This window comes from Azolla caroliniana, unplaced genomic scaffold, assembly GCF_043228905.1.
Source record: "Azolla caroliniana isolate FFs.n. ecotype wild unplaced genomic scaffold, voAzoCaro1.0.p SCAF_18, whole genome shotgun sequence".
In the NCBI taxonomy this organism is placed as follows: Eukaryota; Viridiplantae; Streptophyta; class Polypodiopsida; order Salviniales; family Salviniaceae; genus Azolla; species Azolla caroliniana.
Genome location: NW_028230453.1, coordinates 16,477,808 through 16,502,356, shown reverse-complemented (window position 1 = coordinate 16,502,356; position 24,549 = coordinate 16,477,808). Strand labels below are relative to the sequence as shown.

At 38.0% G+C, this 24,549-nt stretch overlaps 2 protein-coding genes across 5 annotated transcripts; both read right to left on the bottom strand.

The window, feature by feature from the left end:
• Positions 1-3,049: 3,049 nt before the first annotated feature.
• On the bottom strand, positions 3,050-22,645 carry LOC147852529 (transportin-1-like). Of its 4 annotated transcripts, none has more exons than XM_087333762.1 (29): positions 22,258-22,644; positions 20,087-20,374; positions 19,876-19,965; positions 19,707-19,784; positions 19,449-19,529; positions 19,268-19,318; positions 19,086-19,171; positions 18,936-19,002; positions 18,781-18,837; positions 18,674-18,703; positions 18,519-18,584; positions 18,316-18,432; positions 17,919-18,032; positions 17,695-17,793; positions 17,473-17,598; positions 10,502-10,576; positions 6,175-6,246; positions 5,989-6,099; positions 5,670-5,753; positions 5,482-5,589; positions 5,303-5,404; positions 5,151-5,213; positions 4,990-5,064; positions 4,822-4,893; positions 4,609-4,733; positions 4,458-4,509; positions 4,319-4,387; positions 4,161-4,220; positions 3,050-4,075 (listed from the first exon to the last, which is right to left on the bottom strand). In XM_087333762.1, the coding sequence occupies exons 1-29, from the start codon at positions 22,432-22,434 to the stop codon at positions 3,992-3,994; spliced, it is 2,679 nt and encodes an 892-aa protein (XP_087189888.1). In that variant the 5' UTR covers positions 22,435-22,644; the 3' UTR covers positions 3,050-3,991. The 4 variants fall into 4 exon arrangements, 3 of the variants coding, with proteins under 3 accessions (XP_087189888.1, XP_087189889.1, XP_087189890.1); XM_087333763.1 differs by having other exon boundaries at positions 4,990-5,061; XM_087333764.1 differs by lacking the exon at positions 18,316-18,432.
• On the bottom strand, positions 7,139-10,409 carry LOC147852530 (uncharacterized). The gene is made up of 4 exons (XM_087334392.1): positions 10,396-10,409; positions 10,271-10,334; positions 7,776-8,802; positions 7,139-7,278 (listed from the first exon to the last, which is right to left on the bottom strand). The coding sequence occupies exons 1-4, from the start codon at positions 10,407-10,409 to the stop codon at positions 7,139-7,141; spliced, it is 1,245 nt and encodes a 414-aa protein (XP_087190518.1).
• Positions 22,646-24,549: the final 1,904 nt, after the last annotated feature.

Below are 24,549 nucleotides of genomic sequence, written 5' to 3'. Positions count from 1 at the left end.
CAACTAGTATGCAACTACATTTGGTCTAGTAAGGAAGATCATGCAGCTCGGGCCAAGGTGGCGTGGCCTATACTCACATCACCTAAGTCAAGAGGAGGGTTGGGTCTGATTGATCCCCTCTCACAATCCAAAGCCCTATTCACCAGATTTGTGGTGTGAGGACACCGACCAGGGGATGACTTCTAGAAAATGCTATTGCGGTTACAATTTGCTTACTTTAGGCCACGAAAAGGGGCCAATTGCCCCCCCAAATGGGATGGATTCTAAACATGGATCTCAAACCAAGTTTGTCATGCCAATTGGATGATAGATTCAGTACATCCATGTGGAAGGCATGTTGTGACATAAGACGAGGGCTCAAGTGTGATCAACCTAATTTGAAACCTACCTGGCTCAGTCAACGCATCCTATGGAACCCATCTATCAAAGATGAATATGGTCAATTAATTGGATCAAGTTAGGGGTTGTTATGGGGATGCATTGCATAAGGTCCAGGAAAGAGTATAGAATGTTGGAGACGGTTTATGTCATTGCCAATACAAGATCAAGCCAACATACTTCATGGAATTAGGGGCAGATAGACTGTGACATTTGAAATTATTAACGCTCTATTGGTTAGAGAAGTTGCTAATCAAAGGACAACAATGGAGAAGTGGATAGGATACGAGGAGGAGGGCTCTTTGTTCTCAAGAGATAGGGAAACACTGGATAGGATTGAAGAACATGAATCGCGAGACAAAGAAATACCAACATTGAATATGGCAATTTGAGTACTCGCACATATTGGTCATAAATGGATTGTAGATCCCGACCCGATTAAAGTACAATTAGAATGGCACATATGTGCTCATGAAAACACATGGCTACGTAAGGTCAGTTGGGACCCTTTGCAATGGATGTGGCGCAATCCTTATGTGGGTCAAGGAAGCAATGCCATCACTTTCTTCCAATTCACAACTAGATTGGGTCGCCGCATTCTAGTCGCTCAAACCGCCTGAGAGCCGGCCACTACAAAGGTCTGGCACACATATCATGTTCCTCATACAATTATCACCAAGTTTTGGAAACAAATCTGGAAACAACAACACGCTATGCAAATTACCACATTCCAATGGCTATTAATACATAAGTCACTACCAGTTGGAGTGTGGTAGTGTGGGAACCTTAGCTCTCCTAACTGTGTAGCCTGCCCAAATGCAACAGAATTAATCTAACACGCTCTGTGGGACTGCCCAAAAACCCATCGAATATCACGGGGGGTTGGCCGCCTATTGCAATTATGCCAGGTGCATGGCTCAATCAAGTGGGGAAATGTATGTTGGTTATCATGGCAGGCCCCAGTTGACAGGTATGAACATTAGGAGGGGATGACTTTGGTGATATAAGCATAAGAAGTTTTTTTTTCCACCATCCATAGTATCCACTCAACTCCTATTAATGTCAAATCTCAAGTTGTGTTAGAATTGGTTAGCCCAATAACTCTTTGGATTTTATAGAAACAGCAGTGTAGACGAGTTTTCTCCAACCAAACCGTGCATCTAATAATGTTAATGCAAGAGATATGGAGTGAAGTTGTAGCCACTCTAAAGAGCCAATACGATGGCCTCAAGGACAGCTCCGATGGAGTTGAAAGACAATGACTAGCCTTCATCCAACAATGGTCGTCCTCCCCCTTTCTTGAGTCAGTGGGCATCCACATAATATGGAACTATCGTGTCCCTACTAAGATTTGTATATAACACTCTCATCTGTAAAATTTTATAACTAATGGAAGGAGTTTGTTTTGGAAAATAAATAATAAAATAAAACATTGAACGGGAAAGTTGTTTTTTTCCAAAAAAGGAGATACTTTCCCATTAGTTAAGAGGGATTTTTACAGAAAGGATATACAAGATGGCTTATATATAAATCAAGGAATCACCCCTCGATAAAATTCAAGAATATGAGACTACGTACATATACTCTCCTACTTTTTACTTAATGTAAGTAGGTATATAGGGCTATAAACTAGTGGCAATCATTGTCGGCCAACACCAGCCTGATCCTCTGGCCTTCAACGGAGGGAGGGCGAGAGGTGAGTAGGAAACAACCAGCGTGGGGGTTGGTAGTTCCACCTTGGGCCATTTCGTCCTTGCGACACCATCAGGGTAGTGACCGTGTCGTCGAAGTGGCCGCAAACCTCATCTAATTTCCCTCTTAGGCAGCTGATAATCACGAACCAAATATCCATGATCAATTCCTCCTAGGCGCGTACCAAATCTTAGAAGAGCTTTAGGCAATGTGCTTTCCACACATACCAAAAGGGTGAAGCCTGCGATCAACATCCAAATCTCCTGGAAACGAGGGGATCCGGTCTTCAAGCCTCTCTCAAAAAGGCCTTGTAAACATGGACAATATGAAATGTAGCAAGGAAAGGTTCACACCTTACCAATAATTCTTCATGTGAAATGATGCAATTTAAATGGCGTAATCAGTGTAACTTTGGGAAAGAACATTTTGACCGCCTCTTCTCATTCTTGTGTTGGCTAAAAATTGTTAGTTACCTTAATTCTAAAAAGAAAGTATTGGACAATAGAATTATCATGTATTTTCCTCATATTCTAATTGGGATCTATGGAGAAACTAATATGATAAAATTGGCAATGATACCAATTAAAACAGAACAATACCAATTTCAACAATATTTTAAGACATCTCTTGTTTGGTCTTATAGGCCATTTTGACATATTAAAAGGATGTTTTCTTTCTTTCTTGCAACAAAACATAGCAATTTTTGAGTAAGCATAAGTGGCCCTTTTATTTATGAGCAACAGTGAAAATATGATATAGTTTATTAAAGCAAATGAATGTTTGTTGTGTTGGGCTTGAATAGCCAATTTCCCCCATGTAATTTGTGAAGAGAAAATAGAGAATGAAATTTGAGAGAAGTGATCAAACCATACAAAGACTAAGAAAAAGATAACCAAACTGTTTTGGTAATCGAACATAAGTTGGAAGCAAAATAAAGTGATGTTAATATATAAAAATACAATCCAGTTAAAAAAAAGTGCCAAAACCTGGCCTGAAATCTTTTACTGACATAGATCATTACAAGGCAAGAAGATTTACAGGTTTCAAACCTGTAAAAAATTGCTATACATCCTCTGACCTCTTCCTATGCAAAAAAATGAAGGTTGGAGCTCAACAAATTTATTGCACCAAACCTAATAATAATGGGGACAATACAAAATGAAGCCACCCTAGACTACATGATCAGCTACCTATTGGGCTTTATTTCAAATCAAATTCTAATTTCTGCCTTAGCACACTTATCTATGCATCAGCACAAACGGGAGAAATGCTCCACGTGCTGTACCCCTCAACTGATTTATCTACTCGACATTGGATTCATGCAGAATAACCTCTTGTTAAACTGTAATTGCCAACTACCTACAAGCTTAACACGCTATCGCCTCGTGGATAAGTAGCTTCTCCAGCAAAGCTCCTCAAAATGCACCAAAAATGATAAATCTTCCCAAGAAATCTTTATGACAGGGCCTTGGCAGTAAGTTCCTTACCATTAAAGCTGAAGCTCTTTGATCTAAAAAATGGAGTATTAACCACCAACTGTAGAATCTGTTAGCTTTAACACGTTGCAGAACACTGGAAGACAATGAGCCATTCACCATCTGATCAGAATGACCACACTTATTCTTGCTATACGGATAAGATCAAACTTCAACACTGTTGCTGCCTGCATAGTGAACGAATTTTCGTGCGCTGCTCTAGTCGCTAAATCCTTGAATCAATATCCAAGGCTATCCTTACCCTTTAAATAATGATGAACTGTCATTGGTAGCAGCAGGTCATCAAACCTTTTAATGCATCAATGACCTAAAGAGGACTACCATACATTCATTTCTCGCAAGGGATATAAAATACTACTGCTATTAGCCTTGCCGCTAAACAGCAACATTAGTAGCACATGCTGTGAAGAAACTCAATGGATCCATCATACTCCATACTTAATAGATAACTTTTCTTGTAAAACAGGATCCATCGCTGTCACATACTGTTCCCAGGAATTCCCAAACATCTGCAAGAATATTTTATCAATCAGCCACACACTTCCTTCATCTTCACCTTCAGTTTCCTCAGAAGATTTTGAAAATCCAGATTACCTGTTTATATCCATGGAGAACATGACAAAGCTCATTCTGCAGATCCACACTATGTATTTCCTGTATATTATACAAAAATCATATCGTTTATATAAATAAAACTATGTTTGAACAAACATAGAACTCTTTTTGTTAGGACAATCAAACATCCTACTCACATGCCAGCTCCCAATTGCTTCACACATCACATTAAAAGAACTAATAGCACCTGTAGGGTTCAGTTTAACCTACAAATAGGTAGGGCCAGTCAGCCATGAGACCATAAAACCTTTCTTTTCTTTTCTATTTATTGCTTACCATGGCACAAAGCCCCCGAAATGCATCCTCCTTCTCAATATCATCACGAATCCTTTTAATAGTGTCAATTATTAATAAATGGTGATATTTAGCATTGCATATCATGTAGCAGAAAATTCACAATATTCATTAATCGAGGAGGGGTACTTACTGACGCAAGGCCCTACACCATGGTTGTATAAAATGCTCCAAATGTGGAGCTACCTGTTCCGGGCAGACCCACCCAAGTCTACCTAATGTAATAGCACTGTTCTCTAACAAGGACTTGTTGAGAACCTACATTTGCAATAAGAAGACATAAAGACAATTATACAAACAGTAACAAAGGACGCCATTATAACTGTAAAACCTGATAGCCCAGTACCTCTGTATTTGACAGAATTGGTACAAGAAAAGTTATCACATTCATAACAATGGGTGCTATTTCCTGCCGCACCTGGATTTTGAGATTGGCACTTCCAATGAGATTATTTATTGACAGCTTCATATTGATATCTATATACAATTATTTTATCAAGAAATCTGGTTGTACCTTCACTGCAATCTCTCCAATGGCCCAGCAAGCATTGTTTGCAACTGAAACATGTTCTTTTACTCCTGGGGCCTGCTGTGCTTTCAATCAAAGTAGGAAGACATCAACACTATGCACCACAAAATATGTAGGAATATGCAAGATACAAAATTGGATATTACCAGTTGTTTCACTGCAAGTGTTAAAAAATCTGCCAATCGTGGCTGTAAATGCACAGCACAAGCCTGAAATATTGTGAAAATAATGGTTTAGGTACTTGTCTAATCTCATAATCTGAAATAAGTTTCTATGTGCAAGCAGGTAATCGGAGTACCTTTGCAAGGTCACCGAGAAGAGCAAGTGCACTCTGGCGAACATCAGGAGCTTCATCATTACAGCATTGGAGTAACAATTCCCTTAAGTTGCTTCGAGCAACCTGTAATTATTGAAATTAAACCTGATGAGCACCCACCAAATCAGGTAATTTCAGAGAAACTATGCCACTGGATTTACCAGACTCTCTATACTACTTCCAAGACCTTCTGCTAAACCAGAGAGGAGGTCCAAGGAGCAAACAATAAACTCTTTATCATATGTTACACCAGCTCTTCCAGGATCAGCCTGCAGTGACCATGTTTCCAAATTAACGGCATTATATTTTTATAAAGCTCGTTAATGAAATGAACCTTACTTGCTTATACCTTAGCAATCTCTTGTGCCTGGATAAGATTGACACACCTCACAAATACAGGTTCAGCATACTGTGCAAAGGCTGGTCCAAGAGCCTGGTACAAAATAGAACACAACCTGTAAATATGCCATCTACCAAACATGAACATTTTTCAGTCTGCAAGGGATTTTGGAAAAAATGATGAAAATTTCCAGAGGCTATAGTAACATCTGATACTAGATAGTATGCCTGACATGCATATTATGTACTTATCAATAACAACTAAGCGTGAAATTCATCTGATACAATTTTAACTATAAAATTAAACTCTATCAGAATTCAAGACCCACCTGTGCTATGGATGTAAAACATTCCAATAAGGGGAAGAGATCTCTGTCAGAATCTTTAAGCTGCTGCCACTTGTCAATTAGTGGGGGCATTAACACTTTGAGATGCTTCGCCTGCAATATTTCAAAAAGTAATGATAAGTAATAAATGTAACTATATTTGCAAAAATCATAAGAATCGTTCTATACCTCATTCAATTCTGGCCCAACAGCATCAGCGAGTGTTCCAATAGCATCATAAAGAATTCTGAGGTTTCTTCTCTGCAAACCATCAACAGTTTCATACCTGTTCAGTTATAGCATATACTTCTTGGATGAAAAGATAAATGACATTCTGGCAGAAGAGTGTACATATCATCCTTACAGTCTAATCGTGCTGGGCTTACAAGACAAAAAAGACTGGAAAAACTATGCGAATACACAGAAGAATAAGAAAAAATCAATCATCAGGAAGCGATACTGAGATTATTAAATTTTTTTCTTATTCTTCTGTTTCTTCCCATAAGTTTTCTGGTCTTTTCTGTCAAATGCTAGTCTGTCTGAATTTTCTGGAATCATCGTTTTAGGGTATATTCTGAAGAGAATGCCGTGATAAATTGGGCTGTAAATTTCTCAACAGGAACTCCACCTCATTGCTTCCCAAAGATGTCCTCTACTTATCAACTTCTATGTCCTTGTATTAATTAAAGCTTAACGTGTTGTAAACGCACCTTAGCTCAATCATGAATAAAATGCTGTATATGAATCAATTCTATTTAGAAGGTCTTGCTTTTCAGTTCATTTACCAGTTTCAGAGACTTGAAATCACGTTTGCCCTTTTCTATTTCTCCTATTTCAGAATCATGAAATTTGTACTGATGAAGCAGTACGTCTTCTCATTCTCTATTTTTTAAATCTAAACAGGCACTCACAGTTTCTCCTCACATACCTTGAGAGGAGAAATATCATTCTTTTTTCCCTGGCAAACTGATTCTTAAATTAAGCATTTATCGTGGAATATTAACTTTAAAGATTAGGGAGGAAATTTTCAGAATATATAGTCTATTAATGTCAATTATATTATATCAGAGATAACATACAGTAATGACCAAGTGAGGTACATTATAGTCTATTAATGTCTGTCATATTATATTAGTTTTGAAGTTGTCTATTCCTACATCTCAGAAATATGAATGTAGAATGGAATTGTCACTGGATTCAACAGAATGTTAACAAAATATTGCATCTGCCTAAAAGATCTCTTGAGAAACATCCCGCCAAATATTTTTGGTAAGGATAATAATTTAGCAAAACCTTGCACAATGACAAAAAAAATTCAAAACAGGAACAGAAAAGCAAACTTAAAGAAAGAAAGAAAGAAAGATATATTAACGTCTTTTAAGAGGCCAAAATGGCCTATAAGACCAAATAAGAGATTACATCTTGAGTGTTGTCTCGTCTTTGAGAACAAATCAAAATAAAATAAATACGACAAAGAAAATATAAAAGTAAATAAGATGAAAAGAGAAGAAACGAGGGAATCGGGCTTTTGACACATGTGAGATCCTCAAGTTAGGTATATTGTAGCTTTTTTCTTCGAAAGATCTCTAGCATAGGTCGATCCAGAATGGAAATGTCTCCAAAGCGAGGGAAGCATCTACGATGGCGGGAGATAATGGTTTTTATCTATCGATGACAAGGGTGTCGAGGTCGTGGTCCATGGGGGCGGGGCCTACGTGCACGGCAAATTGTTATTGCCCGATCAATTGTAACCCCTTTGTTATGTCCTGGTTTGGAACCCATTTGTGTACCCCGTGATGGACTTGTAGGATTAGTAGGAGTGATGGGGCTAAAGAAAGTTGTGATTGTTCTTTGTGGATGAGCTTGTGTGGTTGTATTCTTCAACAACTTTTCCCGATGTCTCTTGAGCTCTAGCAAGAAAAGTCCTAGGCATCGTTGGTCCTCATATTCCATTACCTTGCGTAGTGGGCCGAAGCCTTGTTTAAAGAGGCAATGGTATCTCCCTCTGATTTCATAAAAGATACTACAATGACAAACATAGTGTTCCTCAGATTCCACTTCTTGATGACACAATTGGCAAATTCTCTCTTCTAGAGGTAGTCGTGTATATCTGCCTACCTCAATCTGTAGCTGATGTGATGAAGTTCTTAGCTGCCCTATCACACTACGCAGCGCATAGGATAGATGTATGTCCATATAAGGTGGCATGATGACAAATCCATCCACCAATGTATGTAAGAAGTGCGTCTTATAGTGGGCCATCTTTGTACCTAGTGGTATTTTGGGGCTGATCCATGTTATCTTGTTTTCCAAGTTAATAATATCAGTCCGGATCACTCTATTCTTTTCCACTTTGGTCATATTTAGGTGGGGACAGTCCAAGCTATATTGGAACGGCGGTAGTGCATTTATACTCATGCCATGTGACTCGGACCATTGCTGCATTTCAGCATACCAACAATGAGTGTCTCCATTTTCAGGCAGTTGTCTTGATGACATAAGTGCCAACCTTGGGTACCTTCGTTTAGGTAGCTCCCAAAGACGTTGGATAAATGTCACAAATCGGAACAATGCCTCGGTTATTATAGGTGCTGCTCCCATCTCTGCCCGGATTATATCGTGGGGCACCGATGTTTTGCTCCTTATCATGCGAGCAATCATTGACACTAAAAGTCTCTCTAAATCTTTCCAATGATTTGCCTTGTTAAGACTCGGTCCCCGTGTTTCTACTCCATAGAAAAGAGTTGGTGTGACAAGTGTATCAAATGACCATAGCTTAGTCCGTGGCTCTTGGAACTGCAGATGTGCACATTGTCTCTGAGGAGGGTGATCGGTAATATATAAGAGTTCTAAATGTGTATTGAGTAGAAAAATGAAACAAGTGTAATTAATTCAAACAAATACAACTAGATAGGCAAGTCAAGATGATAATAAGAAAAATTTCTAGATTATAGGCTAACTTCCAGAAACTTAGAAAAATAGATCAACAAAGCTGAATATCAATGTTCTCCTTTTAATCATAAGTTGTCATCTTTTTGTGTTTCTGCAACTTGGGTATCATCCACATGCTCTTCCACCTCTTCCAGCCCCAAGGACACTAAAGTAATAAAGAGTCTTCAGATATCAAATTGAAACAATCAGTCTCTCAAAGGCAGTAAACTGTGAAGGAAAATATCTATGAACCAAGAAAACTAGTGTAATGTCACCATGTGTAACAAAGATGCAAGAGGTAATAGCCACATGATCGTCTTGCATTTTAATGAATTCATTTGGAAGAAAAAAGTGGTCAGGATTAGCACGCATCAGAGGCTGATATGGCACGCCATTAAAGGGCTCTTAAACACTTATGGCACTATTACTTGAGGATTGACATCTTTTCTCTAATTTTGGCACTCTTTTTCACTTTTTGAGCAAGAAAACTTTATGGTTATGACAGCATGATCCCTGCATTGACATATGTTGCAATGTTGTTTGGAGCTTGCAAAAAACTTGGTTTGGTGTAAACAAAGGCTATGAACAATACAAAAGAGTACACGAACAAGTCTTCTTTTATAGGTGTCTATAATATTGTCCGATTGCCATTGGCACTCATAGGAGATGTGGACATGTTTATGAATTGTACTTCATCTGATATGGACTTGTCCACAAACAGCCACCTTGTTATAACAAATCACTTACTAGCTCCAATAAGAGTTTCTTGCCCAATATTTGAGAAATTTATCCTGGCTATCTTGTTACATACTCCAGATCCTTGGCATTGGCATTTTCCTGATTATCTCACACCCAACTGAATTGCAGTCAACCTACTTCCAACATATCTCAGATATTCAGGTTTTCATTGGCAGAAATTACATTCTTCCAGTTTCTCAAAAGATGTAGAGGAGCATATGAATGCCCACTTTTTTAATGTTCCTAATTTGAATACAAATATAATGAACACCTGATCATTTCATTGTAATAACTATTTTGTGTTTCCAACTCATCTGAGATTTCCCACCAGTAAGATAATGTATTACAGGAAAAAGTCAATCCATTACTATTTTCTCCCAAAATCTTCTTTTTTTTTCATTGCATCATCATCTGACAAGCAAAACCTGTGGCATATTTCAAGACATGAAACACGTGAATACCTTACAAATTCATGCAACCTTTATTGCTCCTAAGCACAGTTAGGCATACCTACCATATCCATCACAGTACTATTAACTATTGAAGGAGATCAGCCATGTCTTCAGGTAGATGCCATCTATGGTCTGATAGAAAATGTTATGAAACTGTAAATTACTCTCAAATTTTCTAACCATTTCTGAACATCATTTAAAAAGCAACATGCCAGTAAACCACCTAATCTATAGTCATACATGTTATGAAATCACTGATCATTTAAAAAGCAACATGCCAGTGAACCACCTGTCTATAGACATAAATGATCATCATATCTTAAGAGTGCAGCATTTTCAAAGTAGCTTGTAATCAGTTTATTCAGAAAAAGGCATGCTTATTTTGTAAATCTCACCTGATATTTATTAAATGCAAACATAAGATGCTGCAAGATCACATCAAGTCGTGGAGTCAATTCTTCAGCTGCTTCCTGAACCATACAATGCACTAAATCCATGAGTTAAGAAAAATCAAGACAGTAGCCTATTCTAATGCGAGAAACATGCTCAAAATCAGTGCTTGGTAAATAATAAATACTTTAAACAAAATCGTCCTTGGAACTTTACTCTCAGCTTCAAATTCCACAAAGAGTTATAGATAATTTTCTATGCTTTATACTTATGCACAGGCACTTAAAGATCAAACATGATATGGGTAGCTTAAATATGGTCTTTGAGTACTGGAATCCAAGATGTCTCCAGCCCTTCTACTTTCTATTACTTTCAATTATTAGCCCATGTGCAACCAGACAATAATAGCTATTATCAATGTTGTGTATAAATATTTCACTTGCTCTTCCTCTTAGTTGTGTGCCTTACGCTCTCAGCAATTATATATACATTATTCTCAATAATTATGAAGTTTGTAATTACAAACTACAGATTTCAACCAAAGAGAAATGGTATGCAAATTTTATATCTTAACTTCACTGAGTCACATTTGGCAACTAAGATATCCAAAGGATTTGGGACTCGAATTCAACCACAAGATTATACTTGAGGTAAGGACTCATTAAGTTTTAATTAGTTTCGAGTTGAAGACACCATATCATGAACAGTTCCAAGAGTCACTCACTATTAGATGGTTGTCCATAATATGGCTACACAACCATATGTGCAGGCAGTAGGCCTCTCCCTCTAAACATGGGACACGTATCGAGAGACCACCAGTCATTATGTATTCAGGATGAACCCCATCAACAAGGTTGAGTTAATCATAACCCCTACTACATGTTAGCATATCACAAAGGTTAGTTTATAACTGTTTCAGAAGACAGATTTATAAGAGTGACATGGGCATGACCAGGTTGGACTGTCAAACCACCAACTAGTGACTAAATAGGAATCATAGGTAGCATGCATACCTAGGAAAGAGAGTATTTGTACAGTATCCATGGAGAAATTAGAAAATAAAAGATATATTAATTTCTTTTTAAGAGGCCAAAATGGCCTATAAGACCAAACCAGAGATTACATCTTAAAATGTTGTCAGGTCTTTGAGAACAAAACCAAAGTAAATGTAGCTTAGCAAATAAAGTAAATAAAAATAAAAAATCTATTGCAACCCCTTTGTTATGTCCTGGTTGGAAGCCCATTTGGGTATCCGTTGATTTACTTATAGCATTAGTAGGAATGATGGGGCTGAAGAAAGTTGTGATTGTTCTATGTGGTTGAGCTTGTGTGCTTGCACTATTGTCCTTCGACAACTTTTCCCTATGTCTTTTGTGTTCTAGTAAGAAAAGTCCTATGCATTGTTGGTCCTCATATTCCATTACCTTGCATAGTGGGTCAAAGCCTTGTTTAAAGAGGTAATGGTATCTCCCTCTTATTTCATAAAAGACACTACAATGACAACCATAGTGTTCTTCGGATTTCAGTCCTTGATGACACAATTGGATAATTCTTTCTTCTAGAGGTATTTGTGTATATTTACCAACCTAAATCTCTAACTGATGTGATGAAGTTCGCAACTGCCCTATCACACAAAGCAGCACATACAATAGATGTATGTCCATAAAATGTGGCCTGATGATGAATCCATCCTCCGATGTGTGTAAAAAGTGTGTCTTGTAGTGGGCCATCTTCATACCAAGTGATATTTTGGAGCTGATCGATGTTATCTTGTTTTCCAAGTTAATAATATCAGTTCAGATCACTCTATCCTTTTTCACTTTGGTGATATTTAGATGGGCCAGTCCAAGCTATACTGGAACAGGGGTAGTCTATTTATCCTTATGCCAAGTGACTCGAACCATTGTTGCATTTCAGTATACCAACAATGACTGTCTCCATTTTCGGCCAGTTGTCATGATGACATAAGTGCCAACCTTGGGTGCCTTCACTTAGGGAGCTCCCAGAGACCTTGGATGCATCTCATTGATCGGAACAATGCCTCAATGATTATAGGGGCTGCTCCCATCTCTGTCCGGATTATATATCATGGGGCACTGATGCTTTGCTCCTTATCATGCGGTCAATCATTGATACTAAAGGTCTCTATTCTTTCCAATGGTTTGCCTTGTTAAGACTCGGTCCCGATGTTTCTATTCCATAGAGAAAAGTTGGTGTGACAAGTGTACCAAATAATCACAACTTAGTTTGTGGCTCTTGGAACTGCAAATGTGCACATTGTTTTTCGAAAGCACCAAGGGTTGCATATCCACGAGAAAGTCGTGGTACAAGCAGCCTCCCGTAAGGAGAACCTAGGCCCTGTAAATGTTACTCCTAGGTATGTGTAGAAGTGTGTATTCCACCTTTTACTCTCCCAAGAAGAATTCCGGTTTTGATCTTATTACCCATGCTTGAATGGTGTTAAACACCATCACTTTAAATCTATCCATGTTTAGCAACAAACCTTTGTACGACATTCCTCATACCAACTCTTTTGTATTACTCTTTCAAGTTTGGGGGGGATTGGCCATTGTGTGAGGAAATGCATTTGTGGCTGCTTTATGCAAGGATTTTGACAATCCTCGAGTAACTTCATCTAGGAGTGTGGAAGGATCCAAATCTAGCATGCTATTGTATACTCTACAACTATACACATTGCTTTTCTCGCGAGTAAATTGATACTTAGCCAACACACTCTCCTTAGCATATACATTCCTTGTGCATCCATCCTTCACCTCAAAGCATACATATGCATGATCTGCTGCCAAGACAAAAGGTGTACCAGATATAATGAACTCTCTTATTTCAGGTATAAGAGAGGGAGATCCCATTAGGTAATCGACTGTGTTTGCATCTCCTTTTGGGTTCCAACATGTCAAAGCATCTGATTCATGCCATTGTGACAATCCATTATATATCACAAATCCATGTGCGCACTTCCCAAGGCTAGAAAGTGTTTGCCATATTCAGTTATAATTGTCACATCTTGAGCTTGTTGCTTTAAACTAACCTCTTCTGCCATAACTTCTCCATAAACAGCCTCGTTGGTGTCAAACATAGTTGTTTGCTCATCCTTAGTTCATGCATTGAAGTCTCCTAATAGTATTACGTCCCCCATAGTAGCAAGTCTTATGATATCATCATATAATGGTAGATATGGTGGTTCACTGAGAGGTGCAAACCTTGAGTAGGCAAGCGAAAAGAAGCAAATTGCAATATATAGTTCCCTAAGATCCTCACTTTTAATTCGTATCCATATGTAGCCTGCATCTATGACCTTGTGCACAACATGCACTCTATCATGGAGCTCCTTTTTGTATAACACAGCCACTTGTCCCGAACCTCTAGTGCTTCTCGGTGTCCGAGGTTGGGGACGACATATTGACTCCCATCTATATCCTTGTACATCGGGGAGTTTTCTAGCCATGCATTGGTGGGTCTTTGTATACATAGCAATAAATGTGTTTTTGAAGGTATCTTCAAAATACCTGACATTTGTCTATAGAGAGCTGTTGTAATTCCATATAGTCATGCGTATGGTCTCATAGGCCATACGTCATCATGCGGTTCTCTTCTTTGTAATAATGACCTTACCATCTCTATATACAGCCCATTTTCCATTCTCGCATCAAACACTCGTGGCATGTTTTCTTTGCGATGTGCCACTTGAGTTGGAGTGAGATTGTCATCTAAGTATATTTTCTCACCCTTTAGTCCCCTTCATTTAGATAGGAAAGCTTTTTTCTTGTCCATATCCATGAAGCGGATAATAAGAGCTTTGGCTCTAGACTTATCTCTTCCCACCCTCCATGCTGAAACAAATGGAATATCCCTCATTCTTTGTTCCAAGATTCTTAGCATCTTCTTGTGGGCTTCCTTTTTCAACCAACCAACCACTTGTACATGCAATGCAGGAACTTTCCTCTTGACTTCTTTTATGTAGCGTTTATCATTTCCATCATATCCACTGATGTTCCCTTTTGCTTTTTCACTACCTCAATTCAAGGAGCATTTGCTTTAATTTCTTTTTGAACATGCCCAACCAACCACTCGTACATGCAATGTACGAGCTTTCCTCTTGGCTTCTTCTTCTAATGTAGCATTTATCATTTCCATCCTATCCACTAATGTTCCTATTCGCTTTTTCACTACCTCTATCCAAGGAGCATTTGCTTTAATATCTTTTTGGGCATGCCCAACCAACCACTCGTACATGCAATGCACGAGCTTTCCTCTTGGCTTCTTCTTCTAATGTAGCATTCATCATTTCCATCCTATCCACTAATGTTCCTTTTTGCTTTTTCACTACCCCTATCCAAGGAGCATTTGCTTTAATATCTTTTTGGGCATGCTCAACTTGAGCTTTGACATCTTTGGTCATCTCTACCCATGTTTGCATTTCCTTCGTTACATTGGCTCTAACTATAGAGATGTATTTTTCCAATTCTTATCCTTTTTCTAAATCAACTTTTACAGCTATTAACTCAACCTTAAATATTTGAGAATATTTCATCTTTAAGGTATTGCTTCATGTCATTCTTGAGCTCTAAGTTTGATTTCTTGACATGGCTTGTGATATCTTTCTACACCTCTTCTAATACCTCAATCTTGAGAGAGGCATACAACTTTGTTTTCTATTTCTCTATCTCCTTTTTCATTTCCTCCTTTAATGCTTTCTTTATCCTCTTTGATAAGATTGATCTCTTGCATAATCAAATGGCATAAAAGATCATATTTCCCTCTTCGACATCAAATGGAATGTCGAATGAAGCCTGCATTTTGGGTGCCTTGTGCCTTGTAACCTAAAGGCCTTTAATCCCAACAGATGAACTCATCCTCCAATAAGTGTAAAAAGTGCCTTATATTGGACCATCTTCCTACTCAGTGATGTTTTGGGCTGATACACGTTATTTTGTTTTCCAAGTTAATAATATCAATTTGGATCATTCCTTTCTTTTCCACTTTCGTCATGTTTAGATGGGGCCAATCCAGGCTTATACTGGAACAAGGTTTGTGCATTTATGCTTATGCCTTCTGACTTGAAGCATTGTTGCATTTCAGCATACCAAGAATGAATATCTCCATTTTTAGCATATGTTTTGATGACTTAAGTGCCAACCTTGAGTACCTTCTTTTAGGGAGCTCCCAAAGCCATTGCTCGGAGTGACGCCTCAATGATTATAGGAGTTGCCCCATCTCTGCGTGAATTATATCATGGACCATAGACGCTTTGCTCCTTATCATGAGGGCAATCATTGAGACTAAAAGGCCTCTCTAAATCTTTCTATATTTGCCTCTCTAAGACTCAATCCCCACATTTCCACTCCATTGAGGAGTTTGTGTGACAAGTGTATCAAATAGCCACAATTTAGTTATTGGCTCTCGGAACTGCAAATGTGCACATTGTCTTTCAAGAGCACCAAGGGCTACATATCCACGAGAAAGCGGATCACAAGAAGCCTTCTGTAAGAAAAACCTAGGACCTATGAATGTTGCTCCTCGGTATGTGTAGGAGAGTGTGTATGTCACATTTTCCTCTCCCAAGAAGAATTCTGTTTCTAATCTTTTTACCAATGCTTGAGTGCTGTTAAACACCATCACTTTAGTTTTACCCATATTTATCGACAAACCTTTGTCTATACAAAATACTCTTAAGCCATTTAGATGTCTTTGTAGTCCCCCCACAAAGTCAGAGATCAGCACAATATCATCAGCTATAGTAATATTTACATGACTATATCCGTTAGGCATGCTCCCGAATGGCTGAATCTCTCTACGTGATGTGACATTTCATCTATATATAGACCAAAAATAGTGGGTGATGGTGGCATCCTTGTTTTACTCCAATCAGGCAAGCCACAGCTTCCTACAAACCATTGGGAGACCGCACTTTTTCTGACACAGATTCATATAGTGCATAGATTCCTCATTGCATATCTATATGGACACTAATTGTTGCATGAGCCGAGCACGTGGTACGGAGTCAAAGACTTTTCAGAAATCTACAATGCAGCAATAAATCCTCTTGTTATGGGCTCTGCCCTCCTTAACAAGGGTTCGGAGGGTCAATATGTGATCCAAAGTTGTGAACCCATTCCAAGCCTGGCTTTCACTCTGCCCATATACTTAATCTGAATTCAGGTATTAAGCCATATAGTTTAGCCAAGTAATATACAGACCGAAGAGAGTTAGTGATGGTGGGCATCCTTGTTTTACTCCAATTGTGCAAGCCACAGACTCCGACAATCCATTGGGAAACCACACTTTTCCAGACACAGATTCATAAAGTGATAGATTCCTCATTGCATATCTTTATGGACACCAAGGGCTTCTAGCTGTTGCATGAGCCGAGCACATGATATGGTGTCGAAGACTTTTCAGAAATCCACAATGCAGCAATAAATTCTCTTATTATGGGCTCTGCCCTCCTCAACAAGGGCTCGGATGGTGAATATGTGATCCAAAGTTGTGAACACATTTCAAAAGCCTGCCTGTCCAGCTGAATGGCAGCCATTTTGCTTTGCCCGCATACTCAATTCTGACAACAATTGAGCCATATAATTTAGCCCAGCATCATGGGGTCTCCACTCTTGAAAATTGGCACAAACGTCAGCCTATGTGATAATAACAAGTACACGTGTTTCTATGCCCTTTGCAATAGATCACGGCAATTATCTTCATATTTCGGTTTACCGTATATATGTGCACATTACAATGGAGGATTTCTATGGTTCTCACCTAATGCATCTAATGTTGAGAAGATCATGCTTTCTGTGGTGATTGACTCAAAGTTGCCAACTCACAGGAAAGTGGTCAGGAACAACTATTAAGTCATATTTAAACAATAGATAACTCATTGCAGGAGTTCACTAAGAACTTTGTTTGTGATTGTTAATCAATCCTACACAACAAATGTTGAATTAAGGAATAAAAATACCTCCTCAAGGGTGGCAAATGCTGAACACGCAGCCTCTTGAACTCTTTTATTGTTATCCAAGATGCGACGCAAAATTCCTGTTAGCACACTATCAAACTGGGCATGACCCTCAGGGTGAATAGCTGCCTGCAGCAGAAATGTGTAATTGTGTACAAATCGTTAAGAAATCATCCGAAACAGATCATTTCAAGTAATATGTTACTAAATTTATAGTATTGATACCTGCACTATCCATCTGCTATAGCGAGAAAGAGTCCAACAAGTTATACTGCGAACAAGTGGCCATTTGTCTTCTAAGAGAGGTAGAAGAAAAGTAACAATCTGCAGGAATGTCTCCAATCAGATGCAAAAACATCGAAGCCATCTTAAAAAGCTTTACATTAATGACAACAGATTATGATTGTATAATTAATTAGTTCAAACTGCTTTAACTTTCACGTTTTCACCTGTGTTAAATGGGGAAGAAGACCATTTATGCAACCCTCAGCAATTGCGCCCAATGCCAAGACAGCTGCCTCTCTCTCTTTCCAATGGGCGTCACCTTTACTTTCCAGATTTTTCTGCAAAAATGTCAAGAAAATATGTTCAGTTAGGTTTTTCTGAAATATGATCTAGAAAAGGGTAGAATATTGTATCCTAAATAATGCAGCAAATGCCTGAAATGGAAATAAAAATACTAGATGTTTTAAATAGATCACGTGCAGTTTCTTAATAGCTCAGCAACTCTGTAGAACTGTTGGCAACAAAATCTATTAAAGCCAAAACAACTAGAGCTTCTGCAATCAAACATTTTTTAGTCACTAACTGAAAATGCTCTGTATACAGATAGATTGGATGCACAACCTGCAATAAAGGCATCAACATTGGAAGCATTTCATCCCCAAAAACTGAAGACATAATATCAAGTCCTGCCGCACTACATTTGCGCAAGTTCCAAGAATTGACAATGTCCTCCTCATCCTGGAAAAGAATTAAATGAAATTTTAACTGAAAAATCAAGATTTATAAAAACATCACAAAGTACAGAACATTCTGCAGAAGAGGACCTCTTCTTCTTCTTCTTCGCCAGCAGAGCCATGTAGTCGTGACTGTTTGAATCTTGGTCTTATATCCTGCAAGGATAAATGCAGAATCAATCAGTTTGGATTATCTTGTGCACCATCCATATTAAGTGAGGCCTGCTCCAATGAATGACACTTACTTGATCTCTATCTGGCACTGACTCATCATCCTGAAAAAAAATAGCTGCTCAATGCAAAAACCACAGAGAAAAAATACAAATGTTTACGGAGAATATAAGAGCCTGACCTCAGCATCAAGAAGTGCTTCATCATCTTCTGCATATATCATATTTGACAACAAAATCTGCAAGTTCCATGATTGTTTATGTTAAAATTAGGGATTTATGACATAAGACAGTATGCTCATTCAGATAGGCCTAAAATATTTTAACGTGTAACAACCCCAATAAGCCGAGGTAGGTACTCTCGCAGCAGTTCAGGAGATAGATGGGCTTCACAAAAGGTCGACCTGAAATTCACATGAAAGTTCCATTGAACAACCCTGCAGAACAACCACCATTAGATCAATCCTAACATCCATTGTAACTTTACCAGAACTCGCATGCTTCCAATGCCACTTCCGTATCTGCATCCTTGTTTGCTTGCAGCATATATTCAATAACGTTCATTATATGAGGCTGAAACAAATAAGAGAAATGAGAAGTAAATGACTGAAAAAAGTACAGACTTTTGTTTAAAGTATGCTAAAAACAAAAAAATATGCACGCACTTACTTGTAAATAGCTTGCATGAACCTCAAGAAGCTGTACAAGACCAGCACACACCTGCAATCCACGTTAAAATCGATAAATTTATGCATATATTGACATGTACAACGTCTTTGTTGCTAAAATAATTGTATCCAATGAATGTGTATAAGTACACAGTAGGAGTAGCTTAAGTACATGTGCATACCAGCTTTCGGACTTCAGCCGCAGAATCAGTCGCAAGCGTGAAGAGCCCTTGTAAATAACTATCCATGTTGACAAATAACGCCTGGCCCCATTGATAAAAACACTGAGAGTTGCTTAATAAAAATGAATGCACTTATATCTCATTTTTCTTTAGCAGTGTTAGTTTGGATACACCATCCAATACATACAAAATGATCCACCATAAAGAATTTAACAGAATTCTAATTATCATAGAAAGCATTTATCATCTGAAACTTACCTTTGGCATTAGAACTATGAATTGATTCACTGAGCTCAAAGCCAATTTTCGAAGAGTAGCATGTGGTGATGAAAACATCTAGAAATATTTCACGGTTGCAAAACAGTATCAGGCAGCAAATCACAAGAAGTTGGAAGCCTATATGTCAATGACATGATTGAATGTAAACCTTGAGCAATATTGGTAAAAAAACATTTATTGGCCTCTCAGAAACTCCTGGAACGTCTGCATCCAGCTCTTGTGGGCTGTCTTCGCATATCTATAAAGAAGATTAACAAACAGATTTATCACCCATATGTAGAGAGCAGACCACGTTGAAATTGAAGAAAGGATCAGCAATAGTCAAATTCATGGACAAAGCATTCAAATAGTTAGCCAACCTTCGAAAGTGCACCTAGTGCACCCTCTGCATGGTTATAATCATTGCTTTCTACACACTGGAGAAGGGCATTTAGCAACTGCGGCCAACCTTTCACTTGTCCTTGCTGTATGATGACAGATATGACAGTTCCAACAGTTGCTCGAATGTTTCTATCAGATGAGCCAAGGCATGGCATTAGCTCAGATTTGATGTACTCTTGATAGGCAGGTACAAGTGTTGCATAGTGCACTTTCAGGCTATTCTTTAAGAGTAATCCAGCTACCTGGCGAACTTCAACAGGTTGGCCCTGCCCAAAGATCTCTAGATTAAAATGATATTACACTGGAATTATTAATCCAATATAAACCAAAAGAAATTTAAATAGTAAGGACAAAAATAAAATAGTAACAAAGTTGGGTCCAAATAATTAATAAAGATAAAAGGGGGAAGGGTAATTTTACACAAATATAAAATGTGCATACAATAATCACCTATGTCTTGATAAGAAGAGACATGATTTTTTGGATTGACACAATAATAGAAGAAAGAAGACCCCAAACAAAAGAAGAAAATAAATTGAGGAACAAAACATCCACGTCCATTTTTTTTTTATCAAGCATAAGAGAGCTCAGGAGAAAATGAAGGATTGTATAAAAGAACAAAGAACTTTCGATAACATCAGCTTTGCACTCCACCATGATGGAAGCTTGTTTAAATATCATTATTCACATTCATATCACCAAGCTCCTTGGGAGTAGTACAGCTTATTGACCAACAGCAAGTTCAGCTGTATACTTTCTGTACATTATATTGCATAAAATTTTAATTTATATCACCCCACTATTTGCCAGCATTTCCAATACTTAAATAGACAAAACTCTCAAAGCCTGAAATAATGAATTCCATGTGATTTATCCCACTGCAAAAATAGTAACACAAGGTGCTCCAATCAATTGTAACAATTGGTAGATGAGGGAAAAACATAGATATGGAAATGTTGTGGACCTTACATTAATCCCTATCAGTTCACAACTTATCTATCATTAAGCTTGGAATGACAAGGTGCCAGAAGTATAGCACGCTTAACCATGACGGTTTATGTCTACATCAAATATACTAGTATGTATGCATATAGGCACAACAATTGTTCCAGATTTACATGTTGAAAAAGAAGAAAGAGAGAGAGTGCTATGAGTTAAGAAATATAAATTAAAATAACATCATATTAACACGTGAATAATATTTATGAGATTTTCCGTCATGCTATATTTAAATCCAAAAGCTCGGCATTGCTCAACACTGTTGCCTCTGGATCCACGGTGGAAGTGTACAATCAATAACCAATGGATTAAGCTTGATCAATAGTCTAAATGCAGTTCTCAGGCAAAAGTTTCATCTTTCTTTGTAGTATCATAAATCTAAACATGATTAACACACAATCAGATAATGTACAAAATTGTCACCCACATCGAAGGTGAGGAGATTGTTGAAATCATGAAGCTGCCATCACATGAACTATTAGGAAGTTCAAAGGTTCCATCTTCCTTGTACAATGATAAAGCTAAACATAATCACGTCCGAATCATATTAAATATGAGATGGTTTAAAGAAGGATCTTGCTTATAGCATCATAATGCTACATATGATCGATGAGAATATCAAATACATGTGAATTGGTTCGAAGGTTTCATGTTCCTAGAATCATAACAAAGCTAAGTCTGAATTTAATTACAAAATGATCTAAAGTTTCATCTTCCCTGGCGCTCGTTAATTCCTAACTTGAGGGTTGGTGACAATCAAGACATATAAAAAATCATAAAAAGTTTCATCTGCCATATAGTTGGTCTTGACATGAGATTACTTCAGGATGGAAAACACACATAAAATGTTAAGTACGATCTTCCTTGTCGCTAAACAAAAGATTAAACTACATACAATTCGTTGAAACATTTAATATTCCACATAGAATAGTGAATATAAACATAACAAACTTGATATCATATGCACAAATTTATTGAAAACTCAAAAAAATCATCTTACCTGTAGTAAGAAATCTAGACATGATAAAGAAATTAAACACAGAATGGTTACAGAGATCACATACCTTATATCTAGGCACCAGCATCGTAATGCTAAGCATGATTAGAGATGATACCAAATTACAAAAGAAATGATTGCAAAGCTCCATACCTCTCCATGACATAGTATGAAGGCGAGGTAATTGTTGAAATCAGGAAGCTGACTGAATTGTTGCAGTTGTTGGAAGACACGAGACTGATCGGAGCTAGGAGCTCTGTGCTCTTGCAGAAGCGAGCAAATCTCTTTCAACCCTTGTTCTTGTGGTTGCCAAATCGGAGTAGTAGCCATAGCCAAAAGCCACAGCCCCTTATCTCTGACACGATCGCAGAAGATAGATTGTGAAGCGGAGCAACAAGAAGAAGAATGAACGAACGAATGAATGAATTAGGGTTCGATCTGCGCTTCTGCGGCCTGATCGAGGGCTGAGACGGGAAGCTTCACGGCGAAGCTGAACTCTGAGATGAAGCGATAGGATGTGAAGCCCTTCTAGAGAGAGAGAGAGAGCTTATGACAACATGGAAGAGAGATGATGATGATGGAAGAGAGATGATGATGTTGGAAGAGAGATGATGATGATGATGGAAGAGAGATGATGATGATGGAAGAGAGATGATGATGTTGGAAGACAGATGATGATGTTGGAAGACAGATGATGATGATGATGGAAGAGAGATGATGATGATGATGAAGAGAGATGATGATGATGATGATGGAAGAGAGATGATGATGTTGGAAGAGAGATGATGATGATGATGATGATGGAAGAGAGATGATGATGATGATGATGGAAGAGAGATGATGATGATGATGAAGAGAGATGATGATGATGATGATGGAAGAGAGATGATGATGATGATGAAGAGAGATGATGATGATGATGGAAGAGAGATGATGATGACGATGATGTGGTGATGGCCACTGTAGCCGTGGCCGTGTTCACACGGTTTCTCTTATGGCCAGAAAAATGTTTTCGGATGCTTGCTAGATTAAGAATACTCATTCGCCCCGTGAGCTCTCGGACGATCCCAGAATCACTACTTCATTGTTACGTACATTGTGGTGGTTGTTAACACTAGGGTTACTTTGGTGCTTAGAAAAGTTTTTGGATACTTCATCCATATACGCTTCGGGTCCTTTTTCCCCTTTGCAATGAGAGGCAGTTCAATCATTCTAGGAAAGTCTAGGGCAGTTTTTTTAACCAATGTCTCGATTTCAGTGCTTTCCCATGTAAGTTTACTCTAGAGACTTTTATTTTTATCCGTGATGCTTTTTCCACTAGGGATCATATGAACAATAGTATTAGGGAATCGTAATAATACTAATAATAGTACCCAAATAGCCTTTTCTTATTATTATTGCACGCGCACACATCCTTATACAAATGCATTTTATCCACATACACACGTACAATCATGGTGCTCTATAGACCTTGCCCTCATTCAACACTTTATGTTGTGTGATATGAAGATTTATTTGAATACATATATGCGAGGACATTCGTAGCCATTTACATAAGGATAATTGCATGAATATTACATTACCACATATATTTTTTTGGCATTTGTGTCCTTTCTTTCTATATATGTATTGTTTTAGAGTAAATATAAATAGGCAAACATGTTTGCCCAAATTGGTATTGGCCCTTGGGGCATCAAGGACTTAGGAGGAATGCTTGGGCGGTTCCTCGATGTCAATATAGGAAATGGGAGGGAGGGTACATTAGTGTATTTATTAAGATAAAAAATATATATATTCTACAATAATCTAACTAATATGTAAAGATCAATTGTAAAGGGAAAGTATATACAATGCAAGGGATTGATGATTCATTAGTTCAATTTTGGACTAGCTTTAAAACATATCAAATGGTGGCACTTCGACCTTGAATTTAAACCCCTCCCTGATTTTTCCATGTCCTCTCTATGCATCATGAATCCACAAATATGATGCAAATCGCTTTCTCGAGAATTCCTAACTATATAAGTAATTCATCAAGTCAATTTTAGGTGAAAGATGTTGATTGAGAGTTAAGAGAGAGAGAGAGAGAGAGAGAGAGAGGAGAGGAAGGTAAACAACTTCTTAACCTTCAATTTAATTGAGTGGTTAGATTAGGTTTGGTAATAGTCAAGGATGCTATGTTGATGTCACAAAGAAGATTAATGGCCTTTCAAACATCAAGATCAACATTTCATATTCCGAAAGGTTATACCTTCATTTGGAATAAGTTGCTAGAATTACTATATTTACATGAGCCAATTCCTAAATTAGATGGGGGATGTCAAGAGCTTTGATTGGACATTTGTTGGAAATAGGAGATTGACTATGATCTCAAAGATTACGTGTGCGGAAGCATTATGTGCAAACACAGCCGACTCAGACGAACAACAAAAAACAGACGGTTAG